This window comes from Chiloscyllium plagiosum, unplaced genomic scaffold (assembly GCF_037043375.1).
Source record: "Chiloscyllium plagiosum isolate Xiang-an unplaced genomic scaffold, Cpla_swu_hap1 HiC_scaffold_13, whole genome shotgun sequence".
In the NCBI taxonomy this organism is placed as follows: Eukaryota; Metazoa; Chordata; class Chondrichthyes; order Orectolobiformes; family Hemiscylliidae; genus Chiloscyllium; species Chiloscyllium plagiosum.
In genome coordinates, this window is record NW_028270151.1 from 84,011,889 (window position 1) to 84,035,441 (window position 23,553).

Here is a 23,553-nt window from a genome sequence, read left to right on the forward strand (position 1 = left end):
TACTCTTCGCCAGAATCATATTTCACAATTTTCCTGACTTTGGATATCCATTTTCTTCACGTCCACCTATCAGGCCCAATATAACAAGACCCAAATGACAACATTGATCATTTTTTCCTTCAAACCTTGATTCATTCTTATACAGAACATTTCTTTTTATTTGGAAAATGAATCCTTTCCCATTGCAATTTTAGCTCAAATTTTTTTCGGGTGATAAGATTCGCCCAGATTCTTAAATTGAGATCGCTTTTTCAGTTGTTATTGATTTATTTATTTTGGAATTGTAATTTCTTTCATTCTCCAAGACTCTCACCTGCTTTTCAATCATTTTCACCACTTCAATTCACTGAGGATTACCTTCTACGGTGGGTGACTAATGTAGCCTACAAATTCCACTAACTTTACCAACTCACCTGCACCAATTTGTACTTAACTATAAACATTGGATATGGAAGCATTAGGGTATTAGAGAGACACAGTATCATGTTTGATATTCATATCAAGTTTGACGCAGATTGAACTCCGTAATAAGAACATAACAGGGTCTATTTTTGGCTGACAAACACTAAGAAAAAATATCTGAAGATAAAATGGAGAAAGACTTCAGGAAGCAATAGGGATGCGATATTGGAGGGAGGTTTTCTGAGTGAGAAGCTTTCACGACATGACTCTGTTCCCATAACACTTACAGATTTGGTGCAATCTGGCCGTGGTGCGATGGCTGGGGGTGGAGCCTCATCATCATCCTCCTCCAGTACTGTTTGTACACTCGATGGCTCAGTGCTCTTTGTACTATGCTAAAGGCAAATATTTACACTTTAATCAACATGCATACAAACTATTCTAAAGACTGTTTGCTCTCCTTGTGATTTTGGGGACTGAAATAGGAAAAGAACTGCTGCATTTTGTAAAAACAAGTAATCCGATACTCATTTTAAGTACTGTTTACACAGTACTTAAACCAGCACTGCAGGTGAAGGAAAATGGAGCTTTGGCTGGTTGCAAGTCACTGATGGATCTGTGGCCTTGCTGTCAGTGACCAAAGTGTTCTGCCTGCCAATACATATACAACTGGCTCCCAGGTAGCTGAATAGCTTTAGAGAATGAACAGTTGGGATAAGCAAATCCGACCTTTGGAAAGGAAGGCGCTGTTTCTTTTCTTTGCAAATAAAAACAAAATCTTAAACCTCAAGAAAGCAAGTTTAGTTTTCCTTCAGCAGTGCTGTGAACTCTGGCCCTTAACTAGCAAGCTAGCTCAAAATATGAAGCAGCCACCCTGCTTATCCTATAGGTGGAAGTATCTGATGGAGAATCAAGGAATGGTACAATCTGACAAACCAAAAGGTCTGTGTCAGCAAACCCTCCAAACAGGGACCACTGAACTGTCTTCCAAAACTTTCCCTCTGCCCATAACACTGGTGCTTGAATGGCTTCAATCAGTTTCAGCTAGTTACAGGTTACATTTTTAGCCATATTTTAAAATCAAATGGGAACTAACAATATGCAAAGGCAGCTGCCGAGTGCAGGAGCTGCAGTATTAACAAGATCTGAGTTCTGCCTTGCATGAAGTACAGATAATACTGGTGAAAACTGTGGAGGAACAATCAGTAGATAGTGCAAGACATCTGGACAAAGAAACTTGGGGATTGTAATATGTATAGTGTAATATTTTGTATGAAGCTTGAAGGTGTCTGTAAACTTAGTTTTATACTTTATGGTAATAAGATTGGCTCTCCTTTAACATGCATAATTGTTTGACCTGATTTCAAGTCCTCTTATCAAGTTGTTGAGTTGTCCAAAAACAAACAGTCTGTGCGCATGCATGAACTGGGGTAAGTTTATAAGCAGGTTAGAGTTTAACAAGTTAAATCTTAATAGTTCACATTTGTTTACCTGTAGTTAGAAACTATTTATTTAAAAGAAAGTCATTCTTGTCAAATACAAAAACCTGGTCTGTGCTTTGTCAACCTGGGTCTAAACGACAGGTAGCTGAGGAATTGCGCATACTTTGTAAAATCTTTAACTGTTTTGATAACCCCGAGAATAACAGACTTGATTCCCGGTTTGCCACCCAGTGAAACCTGACACTGCATTACATACCTCTACCCTCATCTATAATATACAGACATACCTCACACAATCTTCTCCAGTCTGTAGACTAGAGGGGAGTCTGCATCCTGCTTCCTCTTCCCTGTTTAAAATTCAGGTGTCAGTGGTTTCAACACTAGGTGATGTTGCTCTTCAAGTATGATTGACTACCATAAGTTTGATTACTTTAGAGAGGGATCTGAGAGCACAAGTCTCAGTGTACAGCCTCTGCATCAGCAAGAACCCCAAAACTGACCCCAGCCAACCTGGCACTGCATGGATCTTTCTGAACAGAAGAACTGAAAGGGACTCTCCTTGCAGAGAGGTATACATGATCACTGATATGTGGCCACATCCTGACATTCATCAACCAGCTCCCAGCAAATGATCAACTAGAATCTGCTGAGTCTAGTCTGGAGCGTTAAAGGAATTTGAATGGACTTCTGTAGGTGGCTTGCAAACCCGAAGTAAGCACTTTTCACCAACTTGTGCAACCAAGTGGGTTCCAGGCACAAAGGGTCCTGCCTCTCCTCCGGATTCATGTCTAGGAGATACAGGAGCTGGGCAAATTAGTGTCTCCAAATCCTGTCCAGACCATGTAGCAACAAATACAGTCAACCAACATACATAATCTAAAACTTCCAATATGTTCCCTCACCTAATTAATACAAGGCCTTGTATCTGGATTTTACAGTGAATGCACAGCACTGCTTGGTCTTTGAATGAATCGTATCAGATCTTTTGTATCAGTCTCTCAAAGGCTGGACCAACATGAGGTCCATAACATGCAGGAAAACATGCAAGTGGTAGTTGACAGGTTTAACACAATAAAAAAAAAACAGGATGCCACAAGCAAAGTTAAATATAAGATACTCACTGCAGGCGTAACTGCAGGAAACCTGTCTGGTTGCTCTGTTTGAAAGAAAGAAAAAGAATAAGTTTAAGTCAGAGGGTTTAAATGTAGTCTAGGAGAAAGTGAGGACTGCAGATGGTGGAGATCAGAGCTGAAAATGTGTTGCTGGAAAGGCGCAGCAGGTCAGGCAGCATCCAAGGAGCAGGAGAATCGCGAAGAAGGGCTTATGCCCGAAATGTTGATTCTCCTGCTCCTTGGATGCTGCCTGACCTGCTGCGCTTAAATGCAGTCTACACAAACTACTTTGGTCATTAAGTCAAGACTGCAGCAGGAAACGTTTTTTTGAAGAACACATTCAGCCCACTGGTGTCTGCTCTATTGTCTTACCTGTGAAGCTCAGGTATTTCTGTTTCGCTGTATCTTTGGAATCGTAGAATTTGAGCACATCGAGCACAGCCTGAGGATTTTTCTTCTGTTCCAGTTTGGTGATGTTGGATGTCTGTAATAGTCGAGCCCATTGTTCGGGCATTCCCTATAAATACAAACACACCAGATTCAAGTAAACCAATGACAGTGGGAACTGAAATATGCACAAAGGTTGCAGCAAGACCATAAATTTAACTCTACTCAGTCAACACCACATTCAAATTAGAAGCAGGTGTAAGCCATTTGTTCCCAAGAGTGCTCAACCATTCAGAAGATTGCGGCTGTTCTGATTGCGACAATGTTCCCACTTGACAACCATCCCCAATAATTATCAGCTCCTTGCAAAGGTTGGATGTACCGCCCTTTCATTTGCTCCTCTCTTCCCTACATTGACAGAAATACACTCAAACAAAAAAACTCAGAGCATCAAATAATCAAAAAGGCCCTTATCTAGGAGGCTGTTAAAAAAGGGGACTGCAGCAATTCTTCACATGGAATCGAAACAAAGTTCTGTTAAACTGAAGTACTTGTTCAGTTCTGGACTCAGGGAAGATATACAGCCTCAGACGTAGGGGAGGTTTAAATTGATCAGATTGAAATCAGGGTTTAAAGCCGGGGGACAGGTTCCAGAACTTTGCGGTGCACTCTTTTGTGTTTACTCTTCAAACAAAAAGTGAAAATGAAGATACTCCTGTTAGGATGGTTGAAATCATAACCAGATTTTGTATGCTAAATAAAACTACTTGCTCTGTTGGAAGAACAGTAACAGAATAAAACAATGGAAAGCAGCTATTCGGCCCATCTAGCCTGTATCATCTGAAGTAGGAGCTATCCAGCCTAATCTCATGTTCTAGCTCTTGGCACAAAGTGCATACCCAAGTATTCAGATATGCATTCAGAGAGTTTTGTTCTGCCATCCTTTCAACAATGAATTCCAGTCTCTGCCAGCCTCTGGGTAAATACATTTCTCAACTTTGACCTTACATTTCAAGTATTTGGGAAAAGGGTATGCCCTCTGGTCATTGATCTGTGAATAGAGATAAAGTAGATAGGTTGGATCCCCCTGTCCCTCAATTTCACACTCCTGAATTAAGTCAGCCCTTGGCTTTTACCATTCCAAAGAAAATGACTCCAGTCTATCTAGTCTTACCATGTAGTTAAAACCTTCCATTCCTGGCAACATCCCATTAAATCTTTGTGCTTACTCCATGCTAAACACACCCAGAGTCAGAGTCAGAGGCCTTAATGGGTCAACAGGTTAGACACGAGAACATTTGGGAAATCTTGGATGTAAACTCTGCAGCAGCAAGCTTGAAACCAGCTTGGCAGGACAGCAGTACTCAATGGCTGTTACTGCAAACATCCCAAGGCAGAAGGCTGGTGACCCTTCCACAGGATGATGCACCAGGAGGGGGCCACCAACAAATTCACTGGAATCGGACAAATTCCAAGTTGATCCACAGTAAAGCCAACAAAATAATTCATTGCAGATCATGGCATTACGTACATACCGTGAATTCCCCTGTCACGGCATCGAACCCAACATGGATCGTATGCTCAAAGTCTGACGGAGGAGATATTTCTGGCCGTTCCTTTTCTCTCTTCTTATTTGCTGTGCAAACAAAACAAAACCTGAACAGTTGTCAATCCATCAAAACAACAAACAAATGCAACCAATTCAAAGGAAAAAGGATTCCAAGTGATCAGAGGGGGAGGGACAAATTCACTCTGAACTGACTCAAGGCACACATTCCACATGGAACTACTGACAGAATACGACACAGCAGAAAAGGCATATGGCAGTGGTTAGAATCCTGAACTAAGGGCAGAGGGGTTGAAAGTCAGACCCAAATCCCTCATGGCTGGATACTTGAAGTACGAGTGCACAAATCTGGCAACAGAGGCCCAAAAACGTAAATGCTGAAAAGCCAAGTTGATGGTTATGAGCTGAGTGTGTATTAGAACAATCAACCAAGACATTCCACCTCAGTCCGGTCGATATTTGACTACACATTACACAATTGGGAATCAATGCCTTCTGAAATGAACTTCAAGCACTTGAAGGATAAGCTGTGCACATGCCAAAAAACAACAGAATGCATTGCAGCATATGACATATACAGGTCATGCTGAGTCACAAGAATCATAGGCAACTCAGAGCCACTGCCCTCTTATGTACACAAGTAAAATCGATACCAACTAAGTATGCAATCAGCTTTAAAACTGGCTGGCTTGCTGCCTTCAGCTTTTCCAATAAACCTGAAATAACGCAACCCCTCTCAATGAGTTTCACAGCCTTTACAGCAATCTCAGACTCATTCTCAACAGGCTCTGAGTAAGTCAGAGTTACCCAGTACTTAAACATGCCAAATAAGTAGAGCAAATTACTGAACAGGAGAGATTGCCTTACTAACTGTCAATCTTGAAGCATCTCAGAAACCAAACCAAACCCCAGGTCCAATGCCCTTCCAGTTGATTTTATATCACAATACCAAAAAGATCTGCCATTTTTTCCAATCAATCATCAAAAAGAAAATAGAGGGGTGAACTGATGGGAGTCTTTAAAAAGGTCATAAAAAGGGCTTTAGTAGTCTACACACTGTTCGAGAAAATATTTCCACTCCAATCCAAACTAGGGTCACAAAAGGAAGCTTGCGCGGAGTATAAAAATGCAAGCATGGAACACAGTTGGGCTGAACGGCCTGTTTCTGTGCAGGACTTTTATTGCAATTCCATGTAAAGTCAACTGAAACTAGTTTCTAAATCTAGATCTCGATTTGAATTTATTTGATATCAAACATGGCAAGCATCAATGTACAGAAACAAGAGAGGATGCCCTAAAAAGGGTCTTAAAAAGGAAGTCATCTGGGTCTAACTTAGAAATAAAAGAAAAGGCAATTACTTTGCTAGGATTATAGTACAGGCCTCCCAACAGTCAGAGGGAGATAGAGGAAATATGTAGACAAATCACAGAAAGGTGGGAGAGAAACAAGGTGGGGGAAAGAATTGTGGGGGATTTCAACTTTGTTAACAGGTTTCCTCCGGGTGCTCCGGTTTCCTCCCACAGTCCAAAGATGTGCAGGTCAGGTGAATTGGCCATGCTAAATTGCCCGTAGTGTTAGGTAAGGGGTACATGTAGGGGTATGGGTGGGTTGCGCTTCGGCGGGTCGGTGTGGACTTGTTGGGCCGAAGGGCCTGTTTCCACACTGTAAGTAATCTAATCTAATCTAATCTAAACATTAACCAGAATTACCTTAGTGTGAAAGGATTAAACAAGGTGAAATGTTTAAAGTGCACCCAGGACAGTTTTTCGGTGTCAGTACATAGCTAGTCCGATTTGAGATGGGGGAGCGCTAAACCTAATCCTAGGGCATGAAGCTGGTCAAGTGGTCGAAGTTTCAATGATTTTCCATTTTGGGGACATTGAAACTTAGAATTGTGGTCAATGTCATTATGGAGGGGATGGCATAGTGCAGAAGTTAAGAGTCTAAATTGAGAAGGAAGAGGGGCAATTTCAACATAATTAGACAGGATCTGGCAAACAGACTGGCAGCAGCTATTTGCAGATCAGATAACATTTGGAAAGTGGGAGTCTTTTAAAAGTAGTAGAGGGAGAATTAGCCAGGCAAAAAAAAAGTAATAGAGTCATAGAGATGTATAGCACGGAAACAGACCCTTCAGTCCAAACCGTTCATGCTGACCAGATATCCCAACCCAATCTAGTCCCACCTGCCAACACCCAGCCTATATCCCTCTAAACCCTTCCTATTCATATACCCATCCAAATGCTTAAATGTTGCAATTATACCAGCCTCCACCACATCCTCTGTCAGCTCATTCCATACATATACCACCCTCCGCGTGAAGCAGCTGTCCCTTAGGTCTCTTTTAGATCTTTCCCCTCTCACCCTAAACCTATGCCCTCTAGTTCTGGACTCCCTGACCCCAGGGAAAAGACTTTGCCTATTTACCCTATCCATGCCCCTCATAATTTTGTAAACCTCTAAGAAGTCTGGTTATAACTTCATAAAACATTGTTCAGGCCACAGAGGGAATACTGTGTGCAGCTTTGGCTGTCACACTATCAGAAGGACATGATTACACTGGAGGTGGTGCAAAGGAGATTTACCAGGATATTGCTCAGGATGGAGGAGAGATTGGATAGGCTGGGTTTGTTTTCCTTGGAGCAGAGGACACTGAGGGGATATCTGATTGGAGGTTTACAAAATTGAGAGAGGCACAGAGTAGATTGTGAGAACCTTTTCGCTGTGGCAGATGTGTCCAATATCAGATGGCATAAATTTAAGGTGAGTAGCAAGTGGTTGAGAGAGGAAAAAGATTTTCACGGAGTGTGGTAGAAATATGGAATGTGCTGCTTGAGGGAGTGTTTCAGGCAGGCAACATTTAAAGCAGCACCTGGATGAGCACTTAAAATGCCAGGGCAGAGTAGGCTATGGAACAAGTGCAGGCAAATGGGATTAGTGTAGTTTTAGTGTTTGCGGGCCAAAGGGCCTGTTTCTATGCTGTATGACTCTCATTAAGATTTTAACATAGAGAATTATTCCTGCCCCTTGTTCTTCATAGCCCTCTTTAGAGGTCTACCCGGTGAAGATATTTGTCTATGAGCAGTGAAAGATTTCACTCTTGGATCCATCTGAAGCTCCAAGAGATGCAAACAGTCATAAAAAAGCACCCATGGTGGAGGGGACGCCTCCCTCCTCTCATTGGAGCTCAGACAACAAAAGGAGAGAAACAATACAAACAGTACTTTGTCCCAAAATCAAGGGATCAGATTCCAGAACTGTTTAAAAAGCTGGTTGTTTGGGTGGTGTAGCTGGAGACTCTGCCCCCACTGACCGCTGCTGAAAGCTCAACTTCCTACCTCCTCTTACGCAAGAGCATCACAAGAAAAACCGGAACACAGAATAGAGTCATAGAGATGTACAGCTACAGAAACAGATCCTTCTGCCCAACTTATCCATGCTGGCCAGGTATCCTAAATTAATCTAGTCCCATTTGCTAGTACTTGGCCCATATCCATCTAATCATATACCCATCCAGATGCCTTTTAAATGATGTAATTGTACCAGCCTCCACCACTTCCTTTGGCAGCTCATAACAAACACGTACTACCCTCTGCGTGAAAAAGTTGCTCCATAGCTCCCTTTTAAATTTTTCCCCCTCTCATCCTAAACCTATGCCTTTAGTTCTGGACTCCCCCATCCCAGGGAAAAGACCTTGTCTATTTATCCTATCCATTGCCCCTCATGATTTTACAAACCTCTAAGATCCACCCCTCAACCTCCAATGCTCCAGGGAGAACAGCCTCAGCCTATTCAGCCTCTCCCTTTAGCTCAAACCCTCCAACCCCTGCAACATCCTTGTAAATCTTTTCTGAACCCTTTCAAGTTTCACAACATCATTCCAATGAGGGAAGACCAGGGTTGCACATGAAATTCAAAAAGTGACTTGATCAATGTCCTGTACAGCCGCAACATGACCTCCCAATACATATACCTGATGCACTGACCAAGAAAGGAAAGCATACGGAATATGCCTTCTTCATTATCCTGTCTACCTGAAACTCAACTTTCAAGGAACTATGAACCTGTACTCCAAGGTCTCTTTGTTCAGCAACACTCCCCAGGACGTTACCAGTGTATAAGTCCTGCTAAGATTTGCTGTCCCAAAATGCAACATCTCATATTTATCTAAATTAAACTTCTCATTTACCCATCTGATTAAGATCCTCTTGTAATCTGAGGTAACCTTCGTCACGTCCACTACATCTCCAATTCTGTGTCATCTGCAAACTTACAAACTGTACCTCTTATGCTCGCATCCAAATCATTTATATAAATGACAAAACGCAGTGGACCCAGCACCGATCCTTGTGACAAACCACTGGTCACAGGCCTCCAGTCTGAAAAGCAACCTTCCACCACCACCCCCTCATTCCTATCTTTTTAGCCAGTTCTGTATCCAAATGGCTAGTTCTCCCTGTATTCAGTGAGATCTAACCTTGCTAACCAGTCTATCATGAGGGACCTTGTCAAATGCCTTACCTGAAATCCATATAGATCATGTCCACTGCTCTGCCCTCATCAATCCTCTTTGTTACTTCTTCAAAAAAACTCAATCAAGTTTGAGATATGATTCCCCACTCACAAAGCCAAGTTGACTATCACTATTCTGTCCTTGCCTTTCCAAATACATGTACATCCTGTCCCTGAGGATTCCCTCCAATAAACTTGCCCACCACGGATGTCAGGGTTACTTGTCTACTGTTGCCTGGCTTTTCCTGATCACTTTTCTTAAACAGTGGCACCACGTAAGCCAATCTCCAGTCTTCCAGCACCTCACCAATGACTATAGATGATCCAACTATCTCAGTAAGGGACCCAGCAATCACTTCTCTAGCTTCCCACAAAGTTAGAGAGTACACGTGATCACGTCCTGGGGATTTATCCACCTTTACCCGTTTCAAGATATCCAGCACTTTCTCCTCTGTAATATGGACATTTTTCAAGGTGTCGCTATTTATTTCCCCATATTCTATATCTTCCATATCATTCTCCACAGTAAACACTGATGCAAAATACTTGTTTGGTATCGACCCCATCTCCTGTGGTTCCACACACAGGCTGCCTTGGCTGATCTTCAGGGGCCCTAGTTACCCTTGTGTCCTTAATAGATTTATGGAATCCCTTTGGATTCTCCTCAACTCTAGTTGCCAAAGCTATCTCATGTTCCCTTGTTGCCCTCCTGACTTCCCTCTTAAGTATACTCCTACTGCCTTTATACTCTGCTAAGGATTCACTCGGTCTCTGCTGTCTAGACCGGACACCTGCTTCCTTCTTTTTCCTAATCAAAACCTCAATTTCTCTACTCATCCAGCATTCCCTACACTTAAAAGCCTTGCGTTTCACCTAACAGGAACATTTGATATGTGAGAGGCTTTCAAAGATAGGTTGAAGATAGTGCAGAATAGGCATGTCCCTTTGAAAACAAGGGATAGGAAAGGCAAGATTCGTGAACCGTGGATGACAGGAGAAATCATACGAATAGCCAAGAGGAAAAGGGAAGCATACATAAGGTCCAGGCAGCTAAGAACATAACGGGCCTTGGAAGAATATTGGGAGAGTAGGGCCAATCTTAAACGAGGAATTAAGCAGGCTAAAACAGGTCATGAAATAAGTTTAGTGAACAGAATTAAAGAGAATCCCAAGGCCTTTTATTCATATACAAGCAGCAAAAGAGTAACTACAGAAAGGGTTAGTCCACTAAAGGATAAGGAAGAAAGGTTGTGTGTTGAACCTGAGAAAATGGGTAAGGTTCTCAAATGATTACTTTGCATCAGTGTTCACTGAGAGGGACACGATGAATGTTGAGATTAGAGATAAAAGTTTGTTTACTCTGGATCATGTTAACATAAGGAGGGAAGATGTGTTGGATAGGCTAAAGGATATTAAGGTGGACAAATCTCTAGGACTGGATGGGATCTATCCCAGGTTGCTGAGGGAGGTGAGAGGGGAAATAGCTGGGGCCCTGACAGATATCTTTGTAGCATCCTTAAACACAGGTGAAATGCCAGAGGATTGGGGGATTGCTCATGTTGTCCCCCTGTACAAGGGTAGTAGGAATATTCCAGGTAACTACAGACCAGTGAGCCTGACGTCAGTGGTGGAAAAGTCGCTGGAGAAGGTACTGAGCGATAGAATCTATTTATACTTGGAAGAGAATGGACTTATCAGTGATAGGCAACATGATTTTGTGCAGGGGAGATCGTGCCTTACAAACTTAATAGAGTTCTTTGAGGAAGTGACCAAGTTGACAGATGAAGGAGGGCTGTAGATGTCATATACGTGGACTTTAGGAAGGCGTTTGATAAGGTTCCCCATGGTAACTTAATGGAGAAAGTGAAGTCACATGGTCTGTAGGGTGTTCTAACCAGGTGGATCAAGAACTGGTTGAGCAACAGAAGACAGTAGTAGTTGAAGGGAGTTTCTCGAACTAGAGAAAAGGTGACCAGTGGTGTTCCAGAGGTATCAGTGCTTGGGTCACTGTTGTTTGTGATATACACAAATGATCTGGAGGAGGGCATTGTTGGTCTGATCAGTAAGTTTGCAGATGACACGAAGATGGGTGGAGTAGCAGAAAGCATAGGGGACTGTCAAAGAATACAGGAGAATATAGATAGACTGGAGAGTTGGGTGGAGAAGTGGCAGATGGAACTCAATCCAGGCAAATGCGAGGTGATGCATTTTGGAAAGTCTAATTCTGGAGAAAACTATATTGTAAACAGAAGAGCGTTGGGAAATGTTAATGAGCAGAGAGATCTGGGAGTTCAGGTCCATTGTACCCTGAATGTGGATAGAGTGGTCAAGAAAGCACATGGTGTGCTTGCCTTCATCAGATGGGGTATTGAGTACAAGAGTTGGCAAGTCATGTTAAAATTGTACAAGACATTGGTTCGGCTGCATTTCAAATACTGTGTACAGTTCTGGTTGCCACATTACTAAAAGGATGCTTTGGAGAGGGTGCAGAGAAGGTTTACGAGGATGTTGTCTGGTATAGAAGGTGCTTGCTAGGAAGAAAGGTTGAGGAGGTTAGGATTGTTTTCATTAGAAAAAAGGAGATTGAAGGGGGACCTGATTGAGGTTTACAAAATCATGAAGGGTATAGACAGGGTGAATAGGGATAAGCTTTTTCCCAGGGTGAGGGATTCAATAACGAAAGGTCACACGTTCGAATTGAGAGGAGAAAGGTTTAAGGGGGATACACGCAGCAAATACTTTCCACAGAGAGTGGTAGATGCCTGGAACGCATTGTCAGCAAAGGTAATGGAGGCAGGCACGGTAGATTCACTTACGGTGCGTGTGGACAGATGCACGAGTTGGTGGGAAGCAGAGGGATACAGCTCCTTAGGAATTGGGTGATAGATTTATACAATGGATTTGGATCGGCACAGGCTTTGAAGGCCGAAGGGCCTGTTCCTGGGCTGTAAATTTTCTTTGTTCCTATACTGTCTCTAGACTTTGGTTATCTCAGTTTGAAGGCTTCTCCCTTTACCTGCAAACCTCTGCTCCCAATCAATTTTTGAAAGTTCTTGCCTAAAACAAAGTTGGCCTTCTTCCAATTTAGAACTTCACCTTTCAGATCCTGTCTATCTTTTTAGATCACTATTTTAAAACTATTAGAATTATGGTCATTGGCCCCAAATTAATCCCTCACTGACACCTCAGGAAATAAGGCAGGGCAAGTGACTAAGAGTAGGTCAAGTTTTGCACCTTTTGTCAGTACATTCACATACTGTATCAGAAAACAGTATGTGAATGAACACAATTCAATTCCTCTCCGTCTAAACCCTTAACACTATGGCAGTCCAGTCTACAGTGGACCATTTGCCAGCTTGCTTGCACTTCTGGTAAGGTGAAGTCTGGAGCCAGTCAGCCAGCTGTTTACTGGACACAAATGCATCACTTATTGTTAGATTTAATCCGATGATGCCCGCTTCAAATGTTTAATCCCCAAATAGACAGGCTTTATCTGTTCTGAGCATCACACCACAACTTTCAATCAGACAGTAGCACAAGAAAACAAATCGCAACTCTGCCCAGATTTCCAGGGGAAGTCCAACAGCTATCAGCTTCGTTGGAAACGAGGGGAAGCAAACATTAAAAGCAGGCTTCTGAAGGAAAAGCTTTGAAGACAGTGAGTTGCGTATTGACTGCACCAGTCCTTATCCATCTCTGGCATAGTAAATGTAAGACACACTAGCCCCATCGCTGCATCACATGCGTTATAACCGTCACATGCCCAAACACATCATTTCTTGCACAATTTCCTCATCTGCCTTGCTTTATGACAGTTTCACATATTCTTTCATCACTTTCACACATTCCACCCCACCCCAGAATACATCTGATCACAAATCCATCCATTACTCCTTTGTTGGATCCTTTGCTTTACCTTTTTCTCCAGTGTTTGAGAAAATAGACTTGAGTTTTGTCCGCTTCTGTTTCTCTTCAGGTACAGATGGCAGTGGCTTGGCATTGTGGTTAGTCAACAGCGTGTCCTTGCTGCCCATTGGGAAACTAGTGCTACTCACACGTACAGGGGGTGCCGGTGGTTTGTCCTCCAACTCTCCGTTATTGGACATTATTCCAGGTTAAAACAACCCTAGACAAAGGACGCAATAGTTAGCATTGAAAAGGCAACTCAATATACATTGGAAAAAAGCATTGCTGACCCAATACCAATGCTGCAGAGCTTTTCATCAAAAGGAAACCTATTATAGAAATCATGCCACTGAGTGATCTGCAATGAAGTGTTTTCTTTGCATGTTACCAGTAATGCTTGTCTTTATTGCCCATCCCTAACATTGTCCAGGGCAATTAGGGATGGGTGATCAAGTTGGCCAAGCCAACAAAGCCCACATACCGTCAAATATTACTACAAAGCTGCTCTATGGCTCTCTACTGACAGTAAACTCCAACATCCAGGAATTAATTTATATTCCAGCTGTCACAATGTAGTATTGTGTTGGAGTTTATTGTTGCTGCACAATCAGCCATCTGTTTTGGGAGTGTTAAATTCTTAAAGAAACATCATTCAAAAGTTAGCGAATTTTGCAAAAGCTGGTCAGTCAGAAAAAGAATGAAGAAAAGCCCTCATCTGTTCCAGTATGGAATTCTTCCACTCAAATTCTGGGGTGAAATCCCATTTCTATTCTTCATAGCACAACAAGGCTGCTGCTAATTCTCAGTAGTAGGTTCCCACATTATTCCTGGACATCAGTCAGCCAGAGAAAACCCAAGGACAGTTCAATCCATTCAAACTAGCTTAAATGTGAAAATTTGCACCATTTTGTTAACTTTTAATTTTCTTTCATGGGATGTGGATGTCACTGTCTGGGCTCCCATTAGTTACCTATCCCTCATTGCTTTAAAAGATGGTGGTGAGCTGCCTTCTTGCAGTCCATGTGACTTGGGTACATGAACCGTGCCACGATGCTGGGAGTTCCAGGGTTTTTACCATGTTGCTCCCACTTCACAATGGCATACATCCACACACTGGATGACATAACTATGGTCCCCAGAAGTGCCCAGGGCACGTTGAAGCACAGCAGACTCAGGCATGTCACAGAAAATCAATCTTTGTCCATTCCTCACGAGGGCTTTCACTCGCAACATACAATAGGGGAAACACTTCTAGCGCAGAATTCCCTCACCCACTCTTGTGCTCCACACAGCTCAGCCCTGATACAGCATCCAGTCTTCACAAACTCACTTTCCCCCAACACACACGCAGGCCTGCTGCTCGCCACCTCAAACCAAGCAAGCTTGGAGCTCAGCACAAGCATGTCAACTTTTGACAAACACTGATTATATATCAGTGAATGGAGAAAGCACAAACTGGCACACAGTCACCCTTACGTCTGCTGCCAAGACAACTTCACTTACAGGAAGAATTGCAGGGTTCAAGGTTTAATGGGGTGATTGGCCAATTGGCATATACTTGAGGGGAAGATGCTACATGCACCCGGCAACCTATCAGTCAAAAAAATTCATGATTCACTAAACTAAGAGCTCAGAGTTCCAAAGTACAATTTTATTTTCTAAATTCTTTCATGGGAACAAGCATCGCTTGTAAGACCAGCATTTTCATGTCCAACCTCAAATGTCTTTGAAATAATTTCTTAGGGCAGTTTGGAGTCAAGAGTCACATGTATGCGAGACCAAATAGGCAAGGCAGAAACAGGATAATGATCCAGATAGGTTATGAAATTCCGCAATAGCCATGGTTACCATTACTTAAACTAACTTCAGATTACAGATTTTGTTTAAAAAAAACCTGAATTGAATACAAATTCAACTAGTTACCATACTGAGATTTGAGCCGTTGTCCACTCAGCACTAGCTTGGGCTTGTAGGTTACAGTGACACTACCATGGTGCTACCTTCTCTTCCAGGTAAAGTTGGCCAATTTACCTCTCCAGAAATATCGACTGTAAACACAAAACTTTACCACTAAAAAGTCCCATGTCATAAAAACTGAATTTCACATTCAGTTGGTATCAATAAAAGATCTGAATCACAGTCAGAGATCACAAGTACAGAATGGCTACAACACAGACGAGACCATTCAGCCCACTGTCTGCCCTGTTGCTTCTGAGAAGCAATTTACCCAACGTTGTTGCCTTGCTTTCTACCTGTAACTTGCAAATTCACTTTTTTCTGATTTTAATCGAATCCCTTCTTGAATGTCTAGATTAAACACTTGGGTATTGCATTCCTGATTATAACCACTCTCACTTGGAAAAAGTTCTCTAGTGCCACCATTGCTTCTTTTACACGTTACCTTAAATCTGAGCCTAATGTGTTCAAAATGGTCACTAAATGAGATCAGCTTCTCTCACCCACCACTGCCCCTCTCAATCTGTATTGCCCAGACTTTGCATCAAAGTATTCAAAATTGTGAAATCTACTCTCAAATCCCGGTCTTCCAAAAGAAAAAATGCCCCAATTTCTCCAATTCTTAAAGCAGAATGTCATAACTTGACTCTGTCACCATCTGGTCATATCCAATAGCACCACACTGTGTCAGCACAGCTAACCCACTGGCATCTGCCCAGAATCAGTTTAAAAAAAGATGTTCTGCAACACGAGTCAAACAAATTGCATTTGTTGATGGGAGAAAGGTCAAGATGACACTGAACCCTATCAGTGTTCCAACTTTCAATGTGACAAGATTAGTCATCAGTAAAACAAACATAAATCAGAGGACCCAATTGAACCACTGTTCACAGTCAGGATCTATTGACCAAGAGAACACTAAGCAAATACTTGCAGCTTCATGACACCATTACACACGTGTTTGTGTTAGCACCTTCTATTCAGTAAAATATTTTCAAGGACTTCATCGGAGCCCGATCAAATAAGCTTTGCCAACAAATTACGTAAGGAGTTATTAGGGCAAATGTCCAAAAATTTCAGTCAGAGATAGGCTTTAAAAAAAAAGGAAAGAAATACATGCACCTCAATATGCTCAAGAAGTAATTATTTTAGAGTACAATGACCACACTTATTTCTTGTTATCTGCTGATTTGCTATCCATGGATCTGGATAATCTCAAGGTAATCCCAGACCCCTTTTTTTCCATTGAGTTGTCTGATCTGATCACGTGGTGCACGAGAGTGTTACACAGAAGTGGCATCCATGTTTTTTGTTACCCAAAGGGAGTTCGATGCTCATTCAGATTTACAGAAAAGTCATTGCTACTCCAATTTCAGTTTATAAAATACATCAATGCAATCTGTGTTCCAGCACAACAAAGTTAACAATTTCATCCAAACCTGGAAATGCCACTGACTGAAGGAGTGATGTTATTTTCTTTTTTTGGGGATTGTAAACTTAATGGAATTTGGACTGCTATAACAAATACCAGGGAAGTTTTGCAATTTAATAATCAAATGCTGCATGTTTTTTGAGTTGTGATATAATGATGCCTTGTGAAGGGGCGGGGGGGGGAAAGAGTGTTGTGTGTAGGAGGGGGTGTTGTGTGTAGGAAATCCAAACTGAAAAAAAAACAGGAGTCTTTCCAGTGATAGAAACACTGGCTGACAATAGCCTCATGGCAGTTTCAACACTCTATAGCTTAACTGAAAAGTGCCAGCGCAGCACAGAGAAAAATTGAAATCTTACAGACATCTCATCCACTCTGATTTTTGCCCACACAGAGAGGAGAAAATAGACTTTGAAAGAATTCTAAAAGATTTTGATTCAGTGGTTGATTGGGTCAACCATTACACTGAAAACATTGAATTAGAATTAGAATCCCTACCGTGTGGAAACGGGCCCTTCGGCCCAAAAGGTCCACACCGCCCCTCCGAACAGTATCCCACCCAGACACATTACCAAACATTTCCCGTGACTAATGCACCTAACCTACACATCCCTGAACACTATAGGTAATTTAGCATGGCCAGTTCACCTAACCTACACATCTTTGGATCGCAGGAAGAAACCAGAGCACCTGGAGGGAAACCATGCAGACATGGGGAGTGTGTGCAAACTCCACACAGACAGTCGTCTGAGGCTGGAATCGAACCAGGTCCCTGGCGCTGTGAGGCAGCTTTGCTAACCACTGAGCCACCATGCCACCCATATGCATCATCAGTACTAAAAAGTGCAAAGAGACACAATTTAACACACCCTTCAAGTATGGACTGGTAATTCTCAGAATATTTTTTGTCATGCCCATATTGCTTTTCCACCCTTTGTATTGGTGTTAAATTGTTTATCTTGTCTGTCTTAATTATGGTTGAGTGCATTCGAGAGTTTTTGAAGAGGTACTGTTTAAGATGCATAGTAAGAGCTTAGAAGTGCTCTTTTCTTTGCTTGTTGTTATTTAGTGTTACATTAAGTTTTATTTTGTTACTAATGAACCTGGGCATGCATCGCTTTTGTCTCGAATAAGTCAAAAGTATAGTGGTCTCATTTGTGACAACGTATGGAACAATGGGACACAATTAACAATGCACTGTTTCCAGGTAGTCATAACATTGGAAATCTGAGGACTGATCAGTGAAAACAGCTGCTTCCTTGGCCTATGCACTCAAACTATTTAGTTAAGTGGCACTGGTTAGGGACAGAGTATTAAACATCACACTTCTCTCAAAGAGGTCAACATAATGTTCTAACCAGGCTGTCTTTGGCATAATTGCTTTCCTTTATTGGTCAGAGTATTGAGTACAGGAGTTGGGAGGTCACATTGCAGCTGTACAGGACATTGGTTAGGCCACTTTTGGAATATTGCATGCAATTCTGGTCTCCTTCCTTTCGGAAAGATGTTGTGGAACTTGAAGGGGTTCAGAAAAGATTTACAAGGATGTTGCCAGGGTTGGAGGATTTAAGCTATAGGGAGAGGCTGAACAAGCTGGGGCTGTTTTCCTTGGAGCGTCGGAGGCTGAGGGGTGACTTTATACAGGTTTACAAAATTATGAGGGGCATGGATAGGATAAATAGACAAAGTCTTTTCCCTGGGGTCGGGGAGTCCAGAACTAGAGGGCATAGGTTTAGGGTGAGAGGGGAAAGATATAAAAGAGACCTAAGGGACGAGATTGGGTTGGGATATCTGGTCGGCGTGGACAGGTTGGACCGAAGGGTCTGTTTCCGTGCTGTACATCTCTATGACTCTATAATTAAGAAATGGAGCAAATCTCCATTCTCCGCACAAAGTGAGAGAAACATTGTGAGGGCATTTATTAAGATCTAGAATTCAAGTTTGTTGAGAAGCTGATTTTGTTTGGTAGACCTATTACTTGATGTCAGTGCCGATGATCACTTTAAGTAGATGATACAAATCAGAGCAGTCTGAGCTGTTCAACATCTAGAAAACCGTAGAAGGTCCCCAATCAAAAAAGAACATGTGGTATTCTGGCTTACTAGAAATATCACATCCTTAATGTGACAACGTTTTCTTCATCAGTAATTAAGATACACTTCATTATTAAATATATTTGTCATTTGGTTTCTGAACTGACATGACTAGCATTCTATATTCCAGACAGCTATCAAAGATGCTTCTGACTGAGAGTAACTCTGCATTCAAAACAGAATATCAAACCCACTTTTCAATTATAGCACTATTTTGTTCAACAGGAAACGACACATACACTTTAACATTTTTGAAACACAAGATTATTATTCTTGAAACAGTCAAAGGTTGTAACAGACCTGCAGGCAATAATAACCATTTGTAAAAACTGTCAAAATGTTTCATTTTTGTCATGCGGGATATATTTGGCTAGACTGTTAAAAATTTAAAATGGGACAATTTTCTTACCTCAAAACTTCCCATCACAAACACCTAGACTGAGGTTTCTCAAGAAACTTGAACATTTGCTCTAACCTTTAATGAATCAACTTCAAAGATGACACTTCCTATGTTCTTAACCCAGCAACTTCAGAGGGGTTACATGCTATCTAAGTAACAACTAACAAAACATGGTTTCCCATCCCCTGCTGAGACAAAACCAAACTAACAATGAAGAATGTTCCACAAAACTGTCTCCCCAACCTCTATGATCCAAAGGCAGCAGGTTGAGTACAAATCATCTATTCTTTGGAATTTTCTTCCAGTATTACAGAGGTAAGTAAAAAGTAGGGAGGCTTTCAAGCCAGAAATCACTCAAAAATAAAGGGCCTTCACCTCACTACCTTCACATATTAGAGACCATGTTTGCTATCTGAAAAATATTATACACTATTAAGCAGCTGGAAAAACCCATTTCATGCTTCAGCCTTCAGACAAGGATGGCTGAGGATGGGTTTTCACTACACAGTGAGTGGTAGACTTTGCACAGACCTCAGGATTTATTACAGTGCCAGCTTCGGGCTTCATGTTAAGATAATGCAGAGTGAAAATCTCTCCTTCAGGGAATTTCAACTCCACTCAGGTTTCAGAATGCCATTTCACATAACCAACATAAATTGGCTCCACCTTTAGTTGGAGTATGTCCTCTATCTAATTAGAGAATATTGACTGGGCTACAGGTTGTATTCAATTCAGCCAAACCAGTGCCATATGCAATGAGCATTTAATCCATGTTACACCAAGAATATACATGCATTGGCTATAAACAGAACGCAATGATCAATATGTTGTTCCACCTTGTAGCCACTACCACTGACTCCTCAACCCTGCCCAGGTTTCTCCATTGCTCCTTGTTCAATGAATTGAGCATCATGACAAGAGTGGTTAGAACAGTTGTGACCAACCCAATAAAGGAGCAACAGGTTTTGGCACAGAAAGAATAAGCTATCAAATATCTCACACTAGATCGGTGCACAACCATTTCCAAAGTAAACAAACTACAGTTGAACTAGAAACATAGTAGGAAATTGCTTATGGCTTTCCCGTGCATTAAATCAGACAGTTACAATATAAATGCTGGTGTTGGACTGGGAGCAGTGCCCGGAAGCTAGTGCTTCCAAATAAACCTGTTGGACCATAACTATAAATGTAGACACAGGAACTTATCAAAAGAGAAGATCTGCACTTCTATAGCAGCTTTCACAACTCTGGGGAATCCCAAAGCACTTTAAAAGCCAATTAAGCATTTTTGAAGTATAATTGTGAAGTATAATTGTGTCTTTAAAAGGAAGCATGGCAGTCAATTTGCACACAGCAAGCTCCCACAAATAATAACAAGATAATGACTAAATAAAAATTGGCTTTTAGAGATGTTTATTAAGAGCTAAATACTGAACGAGAAGATTTCCCGAATTTTCATTGAAATTGTGCCAAATAGTTCTTTCACAACCAATCCTGTGGGCAAATTAGGCCTCATTTGAAAGTCTGGGCCTCCCTCAGTACTGCAGGAGTATTTCCACTGCAATATGAAAGAAGCAGATAAGCATATTGACAAAGATTTTTAACGTATGTTGAACATAATTTTTTTTGGATGAATCCTTACTAAATCTGAAACTAAACCCTGAAACTCAAACTCTGCCAGAAGCCAGCTTGTCCTTTTATTTTCTTTAGTATCTTGGCACTTACTGCATCATCTGATGACATATTTTACATAAAACTGCATTCACAGAACTGATACCACATCCTTTAATTGTAAATTTCAAGACTCAACCGGCTCCTTTAAAATTTATCAGAAAGGTATGAGATAGAAAGGAAATAAGGTCACAGCCAGATAAGTATCTGGAACTGATGTAACTCAGAAGCTTGTTCAACCTCAGAAATCCGAGCGTAAGTAGGCCACAAGAGGTATTCAATATCATGACAGAACTCTAATCCCACTTCACCCAAAATCTATTTCGGTCTTGAATACACCCAACAATACAAACATTCACAACTCTCAGGTATAGCATTTCAAAAGATTCACGATCCTCTGGATAGAGTAATTTCAGCCCTAAATTGCTGACCCCTAGTCCCACAGTCTCCAAAGAAACAGACTCAATCGTCAGAGCAGAAATAGTCCATTCAGTCCATTGAGCTTGCTCCACCATTCAACAAAACCACGTGTTCCATCATAGGGTTAGCAAGCCAAGGCAAACCAAACCAAATCAGCTTCATGATCACTGAATTTCTAACAATGAAATTAAACAACAATCCTCATAATTGCTCAACTGTTCCAAACCAAACTTTGCAAGTAACAAATCCTGGACACCAAATTAATTGTAAATTGATCATTTTTGTTTAAGAATGTAAACTTTGGCAGAACATAGATATTAATTAGATTGGGCTTAGATCAGAGATAAACTGCAGGTCAATCTCCTTTGAACAATAACCCCACTCATAAATAGATAGCTGTTGTTAAAATTTGAAAAAAGAATTTAATTAGGCAGCTAGATAACTGTTTCAACTGCAAATACCAGACTTGCATGACATCTTGGACAAAAAAGGTTGTATTACAGGCACAAAGCATTCTATATCTTGCTTGAATTTGAAGTCAGTCAATGCAACCAGCTTCCATAGATCGCTGGAAACCTCTCAGTTATTTCTTACGACTGGGATTCTTTTCTCAGAACTTTCAACATGTTTATAACCATACAGAGCAAAAGCAAAAACAGCTTCAGTCCAGCAGCTTCCAAAGCAAAACTGCCTCCTGTCCAAAACTCAATCAGTTCCTTGTACTTTGTCAACATTCTGCGGTAGGCTGACTAGAACCAGCCCTCCCTTGACTGGATTTCGAAATAGTCAATCAGCTGACAGTCCCTGAGCATAACATCTCAGTGTGAAAACGTCTACACTGTTCTTAGAATAGTAATTAACCTGTATCATCTTTCCAGGTCAATTCCCAACAGCAACATCAGTCTTTTGTGCTCTCCTTTTTAAAAAGAAAAACAAGCTGCTGTTCAAAGTTTAATTCTCAGCTGTAACTAAGAATTCCAAACCAAAATGAGAAAAATTGTGATCGTCTCAATTTATGACTGAACTGATTATCCTCAACTGCACTTTTCTACATTTACCCTATAATATTTCATTATTGATTAAAAATATGCTAGTTTCAGCCTCGAATATAGTTTGTTAATGAGCTAGCCTTGGTAACACTCTGCAGTAAATAATTCCATAAATTCACTGTCCTCAGAGAAGAAATTCCTCATCTTGTCTTAAAATTTGCAACCCTGATTCTAAGAGTATACCTTCTGGCCCTAGACTCTCCCACAAGGGAGAAAGAATCTTTCTGCCTCTGCTCTGTCAAGTCCCCAAAGAATCTTATATGCACCTATCCTTGTCCAGCACTCACGTTTATTTCATTAAGGTCACTTCAGGTCAAAAATGTGATGGAATACTCATTTGCTTAGATGAGCTCTGCTCTAACAACTTCAGAAGCTCAATCCCATCCAGGACAAAGCAGCTTGTTTAAACAGGACCCTATCCACTGTCTCCTCTATTGTTGCAGTGGCAGTAATGACCAACATTTACAATGTGCACTGCAGTAACTCATCAAGGTTCCTGAGAGAGCACTTTTCAAATCTGTATTGCCTGCAATGAGAAGGACAGCGGCACACCATCGACCAAGTTCCTACCAAGCCACACTCCATCCTGAGTCAAAACCCTGGAATTCCCTTCCTAACATCAGCCAATATCAAGAGTGGCAGCAATTCAAGAAGTCAACTCACCAGCACCTTCTTCAGCGATGGGCAATAACCAGAGATACCAAGCTCTCTCAAAGCAAATAATAAAACTTTCCTCAGAACTCCAAGAGATAAAGGTCCATTCTACTCAAATCTTTCCTCATAGGACAATTCCCTCATTCCAGTGCTTCCCCTCATTCAAAGGCATGTTTATCCTTCCATAGGTAAAGAGACAACAGTTGCATAAAGTAATCCATTGAGTTGTCAGTAAAACCAAAGAAAATTTTCCCCTCATGTCTTTTTTGAATCTCTCTCCTCTCACCTTAAAAATTGCCCCCTATCCCAGGGTAAAGATAACTACCATCAACACCTCTCATTTTAAAAACGATCAAGGGGTGACCCAATAAAAAAGGTTGTTAAAGTTACAAAAGATTTTTATAGAATGGTTGCAGTGACAATGTGTCCTCTTGTGGGAAAGACTATCTACACACTGTCAATTAGATCACCAACAAGAAATTAAATGGGGGTAACCGAAGAAGTTTTTTTTAAAAATGCCAATGAATGGCAGAATGTGGAAAGGAGTGATTT

At 41.3% G+C, this 23,553-nt stretch overlaps 1 protein-coding gene across 3 annotated transcripts in view; it reads right to left on the bottom strand.

The window, feature by feature from the left end:
* The window catches only part of LOC122555720 (serine/threonine-protein kinase PAK 2-like), an 80,980-nt gene that overhangs the window by 27,335 nt on the left and 30,092 nt on the right, over positions 1–23,553 (bottom strand). For 2 of the 3 annotated variants that reach the window (XM_043701768.2, XM_043701769.2), the window contains exons 2-6: positions 13,340–13,549; positions 4,879–4,979; positions 3,329–3,473; positions 2,966–3,000; positions 690–797 (exon numbers count right to left, since the gene is read on the bottom strand). In XM_043701768.2, the coding sequence (XP_043557703.1) occupies positions 690–797; positions 2,966–3,000; positions 3,329–3,473; positions 4,879–4,979; positions 13,340–13,529 (579 nt within the window). In that variant the 5' untranslated portion in view covers positions 13,530–13,549. Of the gene's footprint in view, positions 1–689; positions 798–2,965; positions 3,001–3,328; positions 3,474–4,878; positions 4,980–13,339; positions 13,550–21,799; positions 21,952–23,553 lie in introns of those variants that run through there. The other variant, XM_043701770.2, reaches the window with a different exon arrangement.